The sequence below is a fragment of the Rhodnius prolixus genome, unplaced genomic scaffold (genome assembly GCF_049639745.1).
Source record: "Rhodnius prolixus isolate KJV_2025 unplaced genomic scaffold, Rpr scaffold_35, whole genome shotgun sequence".
NCBI lineage: Eukaryota > Metazoa > Arthropoda > Insecta > Hemiptera > Reduviidae > Rhodnius > Rhodnius prolixus.
Window position 1 is genome coordinate 917,553 of NW_027411629.1, and position 18,172 is coordinate 935,724.

An 18,172-nucleotide genomic window follows, 5' to 3' on the forward strand; every position below is an offset into this window, starting at 1 on the left:
CAAACGTAATTTCTCATACGAAGATAAAAGGAATCCTGGAAAATGATATACCGTTTGAAAGCCCATTAAACAAGGAAACTTTCATAAAAAGTGCCAGCACCTAGGTCTGATAAAGTTCATGTAAGGGCCTAATGAGTTTTCTTAAAAATTTCGATTAATTTTATTTTCCCAGCTTCCGGAGGAAGATTGAGGCTGTTTGGAGAATAATTTATGCTTCAAAATGGTGTCAATTATTAGGAAATTTATCTGTCTTTCTAACCGTGTCATCAGAATCGAATTCGGACTAAAACTTTCGTAGTAATAACATTTTTATTGCAAAAAAGTAATGTTTTTTTTAAAAAAATTAAAAGTGACGTCACTCAAGAACAGTGGAAAATATGAAGTTGGCCAATACGTCATTGAACTCCACTTTAGATGTACTGCACACAGTAGGCCTATGGACAATACTTACTGGTCCACCCTGTATATATGTACAAATGAATAATTAGTAGTTTGAAGCGTGGATTTGTAAGTGGGTGATTCTCAGTTCGATCTTGTGTGTAACATTTTATTTGTTAAAAAAATATTAATCCAACGTATGTGCTTCCACCCCGTCCACAATACCTAATTCTGGACATGGACGTTAAGCCCCACTTGAAAAAATAGCGATTACTTCCCATTACAGAGTAATTGCAAATTAAGGATTTTAATTTCTTTAAGTAATCAAAACTGTCCGGTAGGACAGTTGTATAAGGGTTTTGATCATCAAAATGTGCACGAAAAAGCGTAACATCGAAAAACAACCAACTTTGACAAATTTTCATTTTTCTAAAAAAGATAAAATTCCCAAGTTTTCTTCAAAATATAAGGCAAATCTACCTTTATAACTAATTTTTTGCAACAACCCAGATCTTATTGATTTCGAGAAATAGGTTGCCGAAAATGGCAAAAAAAAAACGGCATTTTCAGAAAATGTTCTTGTTACCTTTTTTAGTAGACAATGAAGCGTATACAGGGTGACCAAAGTTATATGCTCCACCCACTTTTTTTTTTTTAACGGCGGGAAATTTCGAAAAAATTAAAAAACACATATTTAATCATTTTTAGTCTAGTTTATTTTCAGTGATTGACCCATTTTTTTAAACCCCTGTATCTCGAGATACAGCATCCAACTTTTGTTTTTCAAATGGAACGTTATATTTTTTCTTGCATATTTTTATAGTATTTGAGCTCCTAAAAAAAACAAAAACAAAAATTTGAAATCGGTTAGGTTTTTCAAAAGTTATGGTAATTTAAAATATGAAAAACAAATTTCAGTTTACTGTCAAAATTACGTTTTTTAAAGAATCTATTCAAACTGGGCACCATCAACGAATAGGCAAGCCAAAACTCTGGACTCCCACGCTTTGCTTGTAGCAGCACTTACGGTGGCGAAGTCAAGATCTGGGCAGGCTAGAGTTATTCGACGTTTCAGATCATCGACAGAAGCCACGGGATTAAGGATACTGTACACTTTATTTTTTAGATATCCCCACAAAAAATAGTCCATTTGGGTTAATTCCGGAGATCGAGGTGGCCATTGGATGGGACAATGAGACCCTAAGCACTTTTCATGGAAATTTCTGTCCAGGTAACCTCGAAGCACTCTCGCATTATGTGCCGGGCAACCATCTTGTTGAAAATACATATCTAGCCGACGTTATAGAGCAACATCTTCAAGCAGAACTGGCAAAATGTCTCTTAAAAAAAAGTTAGATACCTTGCACCAGTTAAGTTCTCTCTGTAGAAGTATGGGCCGATTAGTTGATTAATGTAAAACTCCACACCAAACGTTTGTAGAAAAAACTACCTGAACGTCGAATAACTCTAGCCTTTCTAGATCTTGACTTCGCCACCATAAGTGCTGCTACAAGCAAAGCGTGGGAGTCCATAGTTTGGGCTTGCCTATCCGTTGATTGTGCCAAGTTTGAACAGATTATTTTAAAAAAATAACGTAATTTTGACAGTAAACTGAAATTTGTTTTTCATATTTTAAATTACCATAACTTTTGAAAAACCCAACCGATTTCAAAAATTTTTTTTTTTTTTTTAGAAGCTCAAATACTATAAAAATACGCAACAAAAAATATAACGTTCCATTTGAAAAACAAAAGTTGGATGCTGCATCTCGAGATACAGAGGTTTAAAAAAATGGGTCAATCACTAAAAATAAACTAGACTAAAAATGATTAAATCCGTTTTTTATTTTTTCGAAATTTCCCGCCGTTTAAAAAAAAAGTGGGTGGAGCATATAACTCTGGTCACCCTGTATAAGCCTGAACCGATTTTCATGAATGAGGTGTCATTCGATTCGGAATTTCATTTGCATGTGCATTTTCGGGGACTCGAAGCTGTACATTGAATGAGAAAGCAGTTAGCCTCATGTACGTAAGGCCCTTTCGAAAATTATTATTGCTTAACTTATAACTTTATAACTCTGTAAATCTCAGCCCAATATGGATACATCTTGGCAGAATGAAGGGATTAGGACTTCCCTACGTAACATAAAAGCGACATTCTGTTCTTAACCGATTAAGGGGAGAGGCAATCGTTTCAAATTATTGACGCGTTTACCGATTTTAATGAAAGAAGTGTCATTCCAATAGAAATTTTGTGTAGATTTGCATTTTAGAGGTCTGGACACTGTGCCCCTTAAGGAGGGGAGTTTGCCCCACGCAAGTAAAGCCCTTTTTAAAATTATTAGTACTAACATTTCCATAACGCATAGTCCGATTTAGATTTTTATCTAAATAGGAAGCTTTAGTTAGTTACTCCTTCGGGCTAAATTCTTTTGTAAATCATCCAAATTTCAAACCTCTATATCTCTTATAGTAATGTTCCGATTTTAATGAATTCTATACCGAAATGTAGAGAATAGTTAACTCTATAACAGGTATTAATTGCAATGTTATAGTAATAAAAGTTAATGATTGATGGAAGGTTTATTTTGGAGGTTTTGTAAAGCTTTCAAACTTCAAACGTCTATATCTCTTTTCGTATACTTCTGATTTCCATGAATTCTGTACCGAAATGTAAAGAATAGTTTACTCTATAACAGGTATAGATTGCATTGTTTTAGAAATAATAGTTAATGATTTATGGAAGGTTTAATTTTAGAGGTTTTGTAAATCGTTCAAATTTCAAACTTCTACATCTCTTTTCGTATTGTTCCGATTTTAATGAATTCTGTACCGAAATGTAAAGAATAGTGAACTCTATAACACGTATAAATTGCAATGTTTTAGTAATAATAGTTAATGATTTATGGAAGGTTTAATTTTAGAGGTTTTGCAATTCGTTCAAACTTCAAACTTCTACATCTCTTTTCGTATTGTTCCGATTTTAATGAATTCTGTACCCAAATGTAGAGAAAAGTTAACTCTATAACAGATGTAAATTTCAAGGTTTTAGTGTTAATAGTTCATGAGATATAGAAGGTTTAATTTTGGAGGTATTGTAAATCCTTCAAACCTTAATCCTCTATATCTCTTTTCGTATAGTACCGATTTTAATGAATTCTGTACCTAAATATAAAGAATAGTGAACTCTATAACACGTATAAATTGCAATATTTTAGTAATAATAGTTAATGATTTATAGAAGGTTTATTTTGGAGGTTTTGTAAACCGTTGAAATTTCAAACTTCTACATCTCTTTTCGTATTGTTCCGATTTTAATGAATTCTGTACCGAAATGTAGTGAACTCTATAACACGTATAAATTGCAATATTTTAGTAATAATAGTTAATGATTTATAGAAGGTTTATTTTGGAGGTTTTGTAAAGATTTCAAACTTCAAACGTCTATATCTCTTTTCGTATTGTTCCGATTTCCATGAATTCTGTACCGAAATGTAAAGAATAGTTTATTCTATAACAGGTATAGATTGCAATGTTTTAGTAATAATAGGTAATGATTTATGGAAGGTTCAATTTTAGAGGTTTTGTAAATCTTTCAAATTTCAAACTTCTACATCTCTTTAGGTATTGTTCCGATTTTAATGAATTCTGTACCGAAATGTAAAGAATAGTGAACTCTATGACAGGTATAAGTTGCAATGTTTTAGTAATAATAGTTAATGATTTATGGAAGGTTTAATTTTAAAGGTTTTGTAAATCGTTCAAATTTCAAACTTCTACATCTCTTTTCGTATTGTTCCGTTTTTAATGAATTCTGTACCCAAAAGTAGAGAAAAGTTAACTCTATAACAGGTGTAAATTTCAAGGTTTTAGTGTTAATAGTTCATGAGATATAGAAGGTTTAATTTTGGAGGTATTGTAAATCCTTCAAAACTTAATCCTCTATATCTCTTTTCGTATAGTACCGATTTTAATCAATTCTGTACCGAAATGTAAAGAATAGTTTATTCTATAACAGGGATAGATTGCAACGTTTTAGTAATAATAGGTAATGATTTATGGAAGGTTCAATTTTAGAGGTTTTGTAAATCGTTCAAGTTTCAAACTTCTACATCTCTTTTCGTATTGTTCCAATTTTAATGAATTCTGTACCGAAATGTAAAGAATAGTGAACTCTATGACAGGTATAAGTTGCAATGTTTTAGTAATAATAGTTAGTGATTTATGGAAGGTTTAATTTTAAAGGTTTTGTAAATCGTTCAAATTTCAAACGTCTATATCTCTTTTCGTATAGTACCGATTTTAATGAATTCTGTACCCAAATGTAAAGTATAGCGAACTCTATAACAGGTATAAGTTGCAATGTTTTAGTAATAATAGTTAATGATTTATGGAAGGTTTAATTTTAGAGGTTTTGCAATTCGTTCAAATTTCAAACGTCTATATCTCTTTTCGTATTGTTACGATTTTAATGAATTCTGTACCGAAATGTAAAGAATATTGAACTCTATAACAGGTATAAGTTGCAATGTTTTAGTAATAATAGTTAATGATTTATAGAAGGTTTATTTTGGAGGTTTTGTAAAGCTTTCAAACTTCAAACGTCTATATCTCTTTTCGTATAGTACCGATTTTAATGAATTCTGTACCGAAATATAAAGAATAGTGAACTCTATAACAGGTATAAATTGCAATGTTTTACTGATCACAGTTAATGAGGTTTAATTTTGGAGGTTTTGTAAAGATTTCAAACTTCAATCCTCTATATCTCTTTTCGTATAGTACCGATTTTAATGAATTCTGTACCGAAATGTAAAGTATAGCGAACTCTATAACAGGTATAAGTTGCAATGTTTTAGTAATAATAGTTAATGATTTATGGAAGGTTTATTTTGGAGGTTTTGTAAATCCTTCAAACCTCTATATCTCTTTTCGTATTGTTCAGATTTTAATGAATTCTTTACTCAGTTGTAGAGAAGTGTTAGCTGTAGAACTGATAGAAATATCAGTTTTCTAGTTATAATAGGAATGTAATATATGTGATTCAATTTTAAATAAAAGTTTTGAGGTTGTCGGTTTTCTACGCTGAACACAGTTATGGAAAGTTGTTTGCCTTACGTATGTATGGCCGCTTTTAATAGTATTAGTACTAAGTAGTCTGTAAATCTTTTCCCGATTTTGATAAAGTGTGAGTGGAAGTTAAGTCGTCTCGGAGTGGCATTGAAATGTTTTCTTGCTATATTACCTACTAAGTGAAGTACTGCAATCGTTAAAATTATCATTTTCTTACAAATTTATTATTGATTTGCATGTATGAATTGATATTCGGTTCGAATTCTATGTGGATATAGCTTTTGTTTTTCTTGATGTTTACAACATTTGACATTTCAAACTACATTTAGTTTGTCCCACTTAAGTAAGGCCACTTTTAAACTTTTATCAATAATCTAAGCCTGATTTTGATTAAATTTGGCAGGATTAGAAGTGGATCGAGCTTTACTGCGTGACATTAAAATGCAGTCCTACCTTTGCAGCTATTAAAGGGAAGTACTGCGATCGTTTGTATTTCGTTTCCTTTTTGCCCTTTTAGTAAGAAGTACTGTAATCGAAGTTTGGTTTTTCTTTTTCCTCTTAAAAGGAAGCACCGAAATCGCAGATTAAATTTGCTATTCCCGTACGAATACCTTACTATTTTGTTTGAAACATTTTCCCTAGAAAATTGTTTTTGTGGATTCTTGGAGAACTGCAGTTACAAGTATTCTTTTAGAAGATCTCACTCGTGGTAGTTACGGTTCCAACTTAAAACCATATCAGGATATAATGGAAGTATTGCTTATTCTAAATAATAAAAAAATCTCTAAAGCAGATATGTAACTTTGCAATTAAGACAAAAAGGAAAATCTATCCAACAGGTACAAAAATCTCTTAAACAAAAACTTACTAGTTTATAAAGTTAAGTATAAGGGTTGATTAAACGCTAAAAGGTACACAAATCAGCACGTATTTAACATTTCATTAATAGTTTATTGATATCATTTGAGTAATTTTACTGTATTAACTTTTCATTAATAGTTTATTGATATCATTGAGTAATTTTACTGTATTAACTTTTCATTAATATTTTTTAGAATGTATTATATGTGGCAGACCCTTTTGCTGGCCATTTCATTTATAATAATTTTTTGTTAAGATAATAATGAAACGTACATTACATCTTCATAAATAAATAGGTACTATATATTTTAACTATATATTTTAACTCTATTCCAAATTATTTTTCTGATTGATCTCTTTTATGCCCTTTATTCTGTGTATACACGCACGTTAAAATAAGAAAAGACAAAGTTAGAGTTGGTTACTATTTAAATTTGAATCATGGAATTAAAACAAGATTTGAATCTTCAATTCGTCTTAACAGAAGAATTCAAGAGCACAAATAACACATAGTTAATAACAAGTAAATTATTCGACAATAATTATTGATTTTTCTATTGTAATTTGCTGCAGTCCCTTTAATTGAGTACTTGTAGAAAAATACTTTAATAAATTATTGGTTGTCCTAAAAATATGCATATCTTTATTTACTTAGTATTACATAAATATGCGACATTGTGGGAAAAACACCTAGGTTAAGAATGTAGTTGAAGAAAACTATATTATTTAATATTAACCCAGATTAATTATTGCCTATTATTATTAAAGCTTGACGACTACATAAAGTTAAGTAACAATCAATTTAATCTAAGAATGAACTTAACCGACGATTTTTATTTAAAGAATAAATAAATAAAACAAAATCATTGATGTATGTTGGTGTAGGGCATTTGTTTAAAAAAGTTGTTGAATTTTTGAGCCTCTGTTAATCTATAATAATCAAAAAAATTATGTCTACTTGTAAAATTAAAACTGTCCGGTAGGACAGTTGTATAAGGGTTGACCATCAAAAACTGCACGAAAAAGCGTAACGTTGAAAAACACCCAACTTTGACAATTTTTTTCTCTTTTTCTATAAAAGATAAAATTCCCAAATTTTCTTTAAATCTTACTCCAAACCCTCCTTTATAACTGTAATTTTTTTGCAACCACCCAGATCTAATAGGTTTCGAGAAAAAAGTTGCCGAAAATGAGCAAAAACGGCTTTTTCAAAAAATGTTCTTGTTCTTGTTCTTCTTGTTGTTGTTGTTCTTGTTGTTATTAAGTTAAATAGTGTGCTACTTGAACAAAGCTTTTGAATATGAAAATAGCCAGCATTAGGGTCTGTGTCGTCTAATAAATTCTAAAAAATATTAATGAAAAGTTAATACAGTAAAATTACTCAAATGATATCAATGATGTATTTAAGAAATGTTAGGTACCTGCTAATTTGGGTACCTTTTAGCGTTTAATCAACCCTTATACTTGACTTTATATACTGTAAGTTTTTGTTAAAGATAGAAATATAGTTTTGTTACTAACTGAATAAGTTAACTACTAATAATACACTTAAATGAATTGCATGACATTAGCACGGTTCCGAAACTGGAAACAGTGAAAAAGCTTTTTGGAATCGATTTCGAACCGGAATTGATTTAAATCCAATGGATCCAAATGCAGGGTCGTTTTGCCTATCACTTGGACTGCACCGTCAACGCACTGAATAAGAGCAAATCATGATTTGCAATTCTGATGTAAAAGGATTTTTCAAGAGCTAAATACACTTTTTCAATAGTTTATCATCTCTTTTCTCCTTCCACAATAAACCAGATTTTGCGGAAATGTGATTCTAGACCTGAATGTACGAAAGGAGATTAGTAAAAGTTAAACGACCGATAATATGTTTTCCATCAGAGTGTAAGAATCAAATGTGTTGCCCAAATTTTGATTTTAGTGAGTTCTGGGCTATTCTCTCAACAATGACATTTTATTACGGTTTAACTATAAAATATTGGTATTGAGCGCAGAGAACTAGAGTGGAGTGTTCAAGCGAGATTGTCTTGCCTCACTAATAGGTACATCCAATGCGACTGCTGCACACTCAGCAGGTGGAGTTTGATAAAGTGGAAGGAGAGCAGGTGTTCAGCTGTAAAAATCACCTGGAGAAGAGTAAACTCGGCTCTTCCATTGGATTCCTATACTCTGGTGTGCATGCTGAAACCAAGGCCAAACAGGTCAGTGTGGCTATCATAATTCAGTGTCTTTAACACGTTTATGTTATTGAAGAAATATTGTATGCAGGTGTGTGAAAAGGTGTTCGCGGGCAAGGATCTCTACTTGCTGACCAGCTGCTTCAGTACTGTCCAGCTGTTCCTCCTCAAACACCCTAACTATGACACTTATTGAGAACTATAAGGTAAATATGCGCCGGCAACAATTCCGGTCACTTAAGCAATTACAATAAATAAAAATAATAATATATAATATACCAAAAATATATAATCCCTAAGCGGAGATACCGGGTTCGAATCCAGATGCTGGCCCTTAGATTTTCTCTTCCTAGGGGCATCTTACAGCTCGCTGTCTGGTGGTGGACAGCGTTGTTTATAACGAGAGATCACTGCCCTGAGGCCGGCAACGCACTGAAAAAACGCCCGGGCCGCTAATAATCTCAGATGTAAACGGGCCTTAAATTTTACTAAGAAAAATATATATATAAGTTATGTTTTTCTTTGGGGAAAAACCGTTTTTAAAAATTGCAACTTTATTGAATTACAAGAATATATCGGTCTACGTTAAGTATCAAAACAGTACATACAACTTAAGGGTACTAAATGTGACAGAGAACTGCCGGAAGCGACCTAATTGAGATGCAGAATCAAAGTGGAGCAGCGGGGTGTGGCTGCCAAGTCTTATATACTTTTGTTGTTGTGTGCGGCCTGTGATAACATTGATCCTCTCACGGCTATCGCGTGTGAAGTCCGATGTCAGCAGGATCCTGTCCATAACTCCTCCCTTCTTCAGATGAAACTCGGGGATCTACTTCCTGAGTTTCTAGATTAGATTTATCATTATCTATCTTTTTTAATTTACAATAGGATAATAAGTTTTTAACATATTTAGAGGAGTAACACAACTTAATTGCAATAATAATTAATACAATATACAGTATTATTATTAAATAGTTATTATTATATGAAGTGTAAGATAAGTCTTCAATATTCTGAAATTTGGCTGGAAGAACATTTATTTTTTTGTAATTCATTTAAATGAATTTCACTACGGTTATTGATTTTAATGTTCTCAATATTGTAATCATATTCCATTACAATTTCTTTACCCAATAATTTGCTTTCATACAATTGATTGTTAATAGAACAATTATCGTTATATAATTTAAATATACCCTTACTTTTTATATTAATATTTTCATTATTACATTTAATTATTACGTTTCTTCCATCGGTATTTACAATAATAATAGTATTACTGTTTTCTATTTGATATGTCATAAAATTTAAATTAGTTATATGGTACTCGCAATTTAGTGTACCTTTGTTATTAATGATATCATCTAGACATTTGTCTTCAAGCTCGATTTTATTTTTACAGTAATATTGACCTTTTGTGTTGATACAATTTAATAGTTTATAATTTTTATTATTTATCCTTATAATTTTTTCTTGATTTTTATTTACCATTAGGAATTGATTATGGTTAAAGATTGGTACAAAAGATATTGGAAATAGGTCATAATTAACATTTTCAAAAATTGGTATATCTAATACAAAAATGATTTTCTTAGGAGTAAGTTTACAATGAGGTTTTATAAGTTTGTTTAGATTCCAAACATTTTCCAAGTTTACGTTAGATTCTTTATTTACTTTACTTATTAAATGAGACAAGGTTTCTGGGTGTACAATAGATGTGTGTAGCGTGTTTATGCTACAGAAAGTTAGTGAGGTTTCTATTTCCTCGAGTAGGGACGTTATTGCCAGAATATTCTGTATTATTGTTTGCAATAAAATGGTGGTTTGATAATACGAATCTTTTTCTAATTCCGTATTTATGAATTGCTGGAATTTTAGAATTTCGCTTTTTATTACTTGTTCATTAGATTTAATATTGGATATTTGTTTATTAAATTATTGAGTAAACTTTTCTATGAAAATGATATTATTTTTATTTTGGGCGTTAAGGATTTTCTGGTTATTCTCAATTTGGTGGAATAGATTGTCAAATCTTTCACCATCATTGGAGCCAAGATTTCCAGTGATTTGTTTTAAAATAGAACCCAGGCCATTTATCAGTCCTCTTTTGGTTCTAGTTGGGAATAACAATTTATATTTGTTTTCTAGTTTAATTGAGTTATACTCTATTAGTTTTAATAGGTTACTTATGGATCTGATTGAGGGGTTTGTTAAGTTTCCGTTTTTTATTAATTGTTCTTTATTATTCTTTAGCTTTACATATTCGATTTTTAATTCCTCAAGTGGGTAATAATAATATGCTTGGTAGTTAGATATTTGGGTTTTAGCTTTGCCTAATTTAAGGACATGTGTTCCGCTAGTTTTACTGATTTCTTCTATTTGCAAACTCAGTTGCAATAGTAGCAATCTGAAAATATATTTAAATGTTTTATAATACATTTGTGTATTAACTTACTTGTTATATAAGTTAAGGGTTTTTTAATAGGATTTTGCTTTTGTTATGTTTTTTAGGATTTTTTTTTGTTAGGGTTTTTGGGTTTTTTGTTCTGCCTTTAGGGCTAATAATTGGTTATATTCTTGTTATTTTACAATTTCTTATTTACTACTTATTATGACAATATAATAGAATAATTTGATTATTCATAATATTTGTATATCTTTATTTACTTGTTTAATTAACATATTTGTTATTAATATAATTATTAATTCATTTTATATATAATTATTATTATAATTTCTTTTATTTTTATATTATTATTATTCTTATTTTTACCTTATGGGTAATTATTTATTTATATCGATTCACTTGTGATCAGCAAGTGTAATCATTTAAGAATTTTATATTTATACTCGTTTCCTTGAGAGATTATGATTTTTATTTTATTTTATTAATTTACTCGTATTCAGCGAGTTTTAAACCATCTTTATTGATTTACTCGTATTCCGCGAGTCTTATTAATTTATTTTATTTTATTAATTTACTCGTAATCAGCGAGTTTTAATTATTATTCCTTATTCGATTATTTATTCTTTATCCGTTTATTTATTCCTTATCCGGTCCGTTTATTATATTTTTAGATTCAATCCTAATCTTTAGATCCTGTAGGTCCTGGATCGAATGGATGGTATATTTTACCGGGTTTCCTAATATTGGATAGGTGGATTTTTTCCTTCGTATTATAATGTTGGGGATTTATTTTGCCTGTTTTTAAATTTTCATTAACTTTTGTTAATGTTTCCGGTTTATATTTATTTTTTAATTTGCCTTGTTTTTGTTTAATTTTAACATATACTTTTTTTGGTAATTCTGAGCTAGTAATAGGTTTATCTTGTCTATTTTTATTTTTATTAGTTATTATTTTTTCCTTTTGTTTGGCGTTACTTTCATTTACTGTCTTATAGAGGAGTTTTAGTTTATCTTTATGAGATTCTATATAGTTATTGACTAATTGTGTCTCTAAATTTATATTGAATGGGGACGTTTCGCTTAATGTTCCATGTAGTATGTTAAATGGTGTTAATTTGGTTACTGTGTGTATAGTGTTGTTATATGCAATTATCGCGTATTTAACTTTATTTTCTATAGATTCTTTTTGATATTCGATTTGGTTATTAAACAATCTTATGTGCTCAATGAGAGTGGAATGAAATCTTTCTATGGGTCCGTTTGATTCGGGGTGTTGTGTCGAGGTAAAGTGTATTTTAATTTTGTGTAAATTGAGTAATTCTTTAACTAGTGAGTTATTGAACTCGAGACCGTTATCTGAAATGATTTGTTCTGGAGTATTATGATGACTGAAATATTTTATGAGATTGTTAACTATTTCTAAAGCTTGGCTAGATTTTAGTTTGTAAGCTTGGGCGTATTTACTGAAGGGACAAATAAGAGTTAGAAATTTTGTGTTATCTAATGTTATAGTGTCAATGTGAAGAATTTCTAATGGTTTTGTTGGTGTAGGGGTTATGTTATATTGTAGTTTGAGTGGTCTTCTTTCGTATTTTGTGGTGAGACATATTTCGCATTGGTTTATGTATTGTAAAATGGATTGTTTTAGATTAGGCCAATAATAAATGCTTTTAATTCTGGTGTAAGTTTCATTTGTTCCGCGGTGATTTGATTTACTAATATGATATTTTTCTATTATGTCTTTTATTTCTGTTGGTTCTGTGACGTCTAACAATTTTTTAGTTACCGGGTGAAGTCAATTTCAGAGTTTCGGAAATTTTTGAATAGAAGTTGACAGAATTTTTCGTAACAGTCTGTTTCAAAATATAGGGAGTATTTTATTTTTGGGATTATATTTTCTTTTACAAATTTGATTAGTTCGTTTTCGAAATTGTCTTCAGAGAATTGCACGATTAATCGCTGTTTAGAATTAAAGAGTTTTAAATTAATGAGTTCAGAGGGGCTGTGTTCAGTTTTCGAAATTATTATTTGATGGTTCCCATGATTTACGGGTCCTGGAATAATTGGGATTGTAATACATGTATTACCTTCCTGGTTAGTGTGTACCGTATTGTTGCTGCCACTATTATCTAGATTTGCTATGATTGATTCCGTTATTGGATTATTTTGTTCATGATGTTCTTCGATTTCGTTAACTATTGATTGAATTTCCATGTCTTGTATTGTTTGTCGAACTATTTCGTCTACTTCCATTTCTGTTGAGGGGGCAACTTGTGTGTCTTTCGTATGTAGTTCTATTCTGGATAACGCGTCTGCAACGGTGTTATCCTTTCCCTTTTTATAAATGATCTCAAAGTTAAACTCTTCCAACTTCAGTCTCCATCGGAGGAGTTTTGAGCTAGGCTCTTTAAGGGACATGAGCCATTGAAGGGGCTTGTGGTCACAGTGAATGGTGAATTTTCTTCCAAAAAGATAGGGACGGAAATATTTAGTCGCCCAGACAGTAGCTAGTAATTCTTTCTCTATTGTAGAGAGATTCGTCTCTGATGTACAGAGTGTGCGACTTGCATAGGCTATTGGGAGGTCGAGGTTTTTGTCAGTTTTCTGACTTAATACAGCACCAAGGGCTACGTTACTAGCATCGGTGGTGAGTGTGACGGGGGACGAGCTGCTGTGTGAGTGAGCCCGGCAGGGTCTGGTGGGGAGAGTGATAAGTAAGAGCGAGATAGCGAGTGGAGAAAAGAAGGTAGTCAGAGTATGGATGTCTATGGTACGGCTATGAGGTGTATGTGGCTGGTCATCTCTGCACTGAGTAAGTAGTACATGTATGTTTGTGTGATTCACTCCCGCCGGGGCGCCGGGCTTATCTGTTGCTAGTTGCTACGGTCGAGATAGCAAACAGGCCTACTGGTCTTGTTACCGTGTATAATATTATATAAATTAGATAGCGTCTAGGAATATTCATATCATTTACTTTTGTTGAACGTAGTATTTCATAGTTAGATTATATTTTAAGCTTTTATTGATCTTTAATTAATCATCAGATACATGTAGATTAGTGTAGGTTATTGTGGCATTTACCTTTTTGTTTAATTACTTGACCGTATTCTTAATTATCCTTCTCTATCAAGTGTATTATTTTATCGAGCTAATTTACTGCTATTTCTCCCTTGGTATTCGTAGCACTAATCATTTTTAAGGCGCCACGGTAGCCGAGCGGTTAGAGGTGAGACCTGCGAAGCTAATATGTATTGTGGTACTGGGTTCGATTCCCGGTCGTAGGCCTTGGATTTTATTTAATGTTTAAAAATGAGAAATAGTAAAGTATGTTTGCTAGACGCCTCCGTCCACGACACCTAATTGGTAGTTGGACGTTAAGCCCCGTCTGAAAAAATAGGCGATTACTTTACTTACTTACTTTACACTAATCATTTTTGTCTTATGTATTGTACTCGTAAGTTAAGCTTTTATGCGTTGATGATGCCTGTGGTAATGGTTTGCTTTTATACGAATCGGTTATTATTTGGTATCATGGAAACGTTGTTTGTCTCCAACTAGCCATTTAAGATTATTATTCTATTATTGCTTATGTATAATCTGTAATCCCATATATATATATATATATATTAGTCGAAATATACGTTAACACAACACGCCGTTGGTTCTTACCCCGGATCCTTCCTCCGCCCCAAGAGGGGTGCGACATGAAAGGTTTAGTGAAATCTGGGTATTGGAGGACTGGTTCGTTAGTCAGTAGGGTCTTGCAAGTTTCAAAGCATTCTATATATTCTGGGTCTTTTATATTTATAGATGCTCCTTTTTTAAGCTTGCTGGTCATGGGTTTTGTAATTTTCGCGAAATCCTTGATAAATTTGCGGTAATAACCGATTAATCCAAGGAAGGACTTGATTTGCTTGGTGGAGGTTGGCAGAGGAAAATTTTGTATGGCATTAATTTTGTCCGATTTGGGCTTAATGCCTTCAGGAGTAATAGAATGGCCTAGATAACTTACTTCTTTCCTAAGGAATTCAGTTTTATCTAGTTGGATTTTAAATCTGGACTGTCTCAGTCTGTCGAACACTTGTCTAAGTCTGGCTATGTGCTCTTGGAGGCTTGTGCTAAACACAATAATGTCGTCCAAATAGACTAAACACAATTCATTCTGGAGTCCACGTAATATATTATCCATTACGCGCTGGAATGTTGAAGGGAAATTTTTCAGGCCAAACGGCATACGTAAAAATTCGTAATGTCCGTTGTCTACACTGAATGCGGTCTTTTCTGTGCTGGAAGTTTCCATTTCGATTTGGTGGAAACCGGACGCTAGGTCAAGGGTTGTGAAGTATTGACATTTTCCCAGTTTGTCTAGTATGTCAGTAATATTAGGTAATGGGTACCGGTCGTCAATAGTCTTTTCATTTAGTTTGCGATAGTCGATGACTACTCGCCATTTTTGTTTGCCGGATGCATCTAATTTTTTCGGGACTACCCATATGGGGGAGTTCCATGGGGATATTGAATGTTTAATAATTTTTTGTTTTAGCATGTCGCTAACTTGGGTTTGTACTTCCTGTTTGTGGATAACGATATGTTTTAGTGTACACTGGTATTTCGTCAGTGGTTCGGATTTTGTGTTTGATTTGATTTGTAAAGGTTAAGTCTCCGTCAATATGAAAGATGTCGGAGTATTCTTCCACTAAGGATTTTATTGCTTTCTCCTCTTCTGAGTTCATGTGTTCGGTTCTGAGTTTAGTTGAGTCGAATTTTAATTTTTTATAGTTGAAATTATTTAAATTTAGACTTTCGGGTTCTATAATTTCTAAGTTTTCCGCGACAAGGGGTTCTTTAAGGGTTAATTCTATGTCTATGTCATTGGGATTTAAAATTTTACAGTACGCTTCATGGTTTTTAATATGAATTAACGATTCGGGGATTTCCAATGTTTTAAATTTCCTGTAAGGAATAATAGCATCACCATTAGCGATGTTTTTTATTGGGACTTTAACTGTTTGAATTGTTCTACTTTTTATTAAGAAGTTAAAGTAGGGTTTCTCTGTTTCAGTTTCTTCAGAGTCATTATAATTTAATTTTAATTTTATAGAAGGTGTAGTTAAAATGTGTTTGCTTAAGTCTATTGTTGCGTTTAACTGTTTAAGAGTTTCTAGTCCTAGTAAGATGTCGAAACTGTTATGAAATTTGAATAAATAGAATTTTGACTTTATAGGCGTATTAAAAATTTTGTTTAGGGGAATATTAATGCTGGAATTTCCTGTTGAGGTACCATGCGCGGTGGTAACCTGGAAATTGTCTTTAGTAATTAAATTATTATAAATTTTAGTTGCTACATCGGGGTTAATAAATGATTTCGTGCTGCCTGTGTCTATTAATAATTTTAATTTATTTTCCCGATCAATTATATATGGTAATCGACTGGAAGTGTTATTTATGTTAGTCAGCTCGAAGATGGTTGAGGCGACGGATTCTCTAAAAAATTATTTTCAGAGGTGTCTGTATCGTGTTCTATGTTGTGTAATGGATTAGGTTTTGTTTTAACAAATTTTGTTTGTTTAGTGATCTGGGGTTTGACCGTGTTGTCTGTGGATATAGACATGGGCACAACTTGGGTGTGATAATTTTTTGGGTGAATTGTCTTAAATGTTCTTGTAGGAGTATATTGTTTAGGAATAAATTTTGGTTGTTGGTTAGGAATGAATTTTGAAAATTGATTTCGATTAAATTGGGGTGTATTTAACTTGCGTTGAGTGACAATTGGTGGTTTATTGTTTTCTATATTGTATTCATTTATTAATATCTGGTACGCTTCGTTTAGATTACGCGGGGTTCGCGCTCTTATAGAAGTGCCTATTGGTTCCTTAATGCCTAAAAGAAATTGTCTTAATGCCAATTTCTCGAAATTTTCGATTAAAATTTGTCTTTTTGGAGTTTCTATTACCGATCCTACGATTTGGCTAGAGTATTGATTAGTTAATTCTTTAATAGCAGAGTAGAATTCTAGGTGGGTTAAATGATTTTGGTTGAGATTACATAATTCTCTGGTGATAGTTAAGTCATCTTTACCAGTTGTAAAGGTGTTTGTTAGTGTTAATTTTAATTCTTCCCAGTTCTGTATAATTGAAGAACTGATTTGCTCTTTTGCAGGGGATTTTATTTTGTTTAAAATAATTCTCATTAAGAGTTTATTTTGAGGGTGATTTGGTTGGGTAGATGTAGCGAATAGAGATATTATCTCTTCACATACTTCTATGAATTCTTTTAGCATTCGGGGATCTCCGTTAAACTCGGGGATTATATTGATATGTAATTTGTCAATTTTGGGCAAATTGGCTCCTTGGGTTGGAGGGTTTGACGTTGCTGGTGGGTTAGGCATTTTATTTATTTAATTTTTTTATTATAGTTGTTTAAGATTGATTTGTACGAATAAGGATGGACCTTTGATTAAATTTTAATTTTAATTTGGATACGTGGTTAGTATCTCATGCACAATTAAGGAGTAAAAAATAAATGTTTGGTTACTATTACAATTATATAATTTTAAGTAACTCACGTAATTACTAGGATGGACTTCATTCGGCGAAGACCAAACGGCTCTAGATGTTGGTTGTCTTGCTTCTTATGATGTTGGTTTCCTTGTTGTAGACTGCTTTGAGAGTGCCTCCTTGTTCTTCGGTTGCTCTTTCAGGATGTAGGCCTTTTGAAGTTGTGGGTTGCCCTCGCCTTCTCTCGATCGATACTAGTACGGATGTACTCAGCTCGGGGTCCACAGGATCTTCCTTTGTCGTCAAAGAGTTGAAACTCACGTACAGGAAAAGCTGATGCCTTCTCGATGTACTACGATGGTTTGTACTAGGTACTACTACTGTGTATCCTAAGTACGGTTGCCTGGTCCTAGGTACTACTGATGTGTATCCTAAGGACGTTTGCCTAGTCCTACCGACTGCGCCAGTTATGTTTTTCTTTGGGGAAAAACCGTTTTTAAAAATTGCAACTTTATTGAATTACAAGAATATATCGGTCTACGTTAAGTATCAAAACAGTACATACAACTTAAGGGTACTAAATGTGACAGAGAACTGCCGGAAGCGACCTAATTGAGATGCAGAATCAAAGTGGAGCAGCGGGGTGTGGCTGCCAAGTCTTATATACTTTTGTTGTTGTGTGCGGCCTGTGATAACATTGATCCTCTCACGGCTATCGCGTGTGAAGTCCGATGTCAGCAGGATCCTGTCCATAACTTATATATATAT

The 18,172-nt window shown here is 32.2% G+C and overlaps 1 protein-coding gene across 2 annotated transcripts in view; it reads left to right on the forward strand.

The window, feature by feature from the left end:
* LOC141459953 (protein XRP2-like) overlaps window positions 1-18,172 on the forward strand; it is a 32,101-nt gene that overhangs the window by 10,910 nt on the left and 3,019 nt on the right. For both annotated transcript variants that reach the window (XM_074139515.1, XM_074139516.1), the window contains exons 6-7: window positions 8,366-8,524; window positions 8,592-8,706. In XM_074139515.1, coding sequence (XP_073995616.1) covers window positions 8,366-8,524; window positions 8,592-8,696 — 264 coding nt within the window. In that variant the 3' untranslated portion in view covers window positions 8,697-8,706. The remainder of the gene's footprint in view (window positions 1-8,365; window positions 8,525-8,591; window positions 8,707-18,172) is intronic.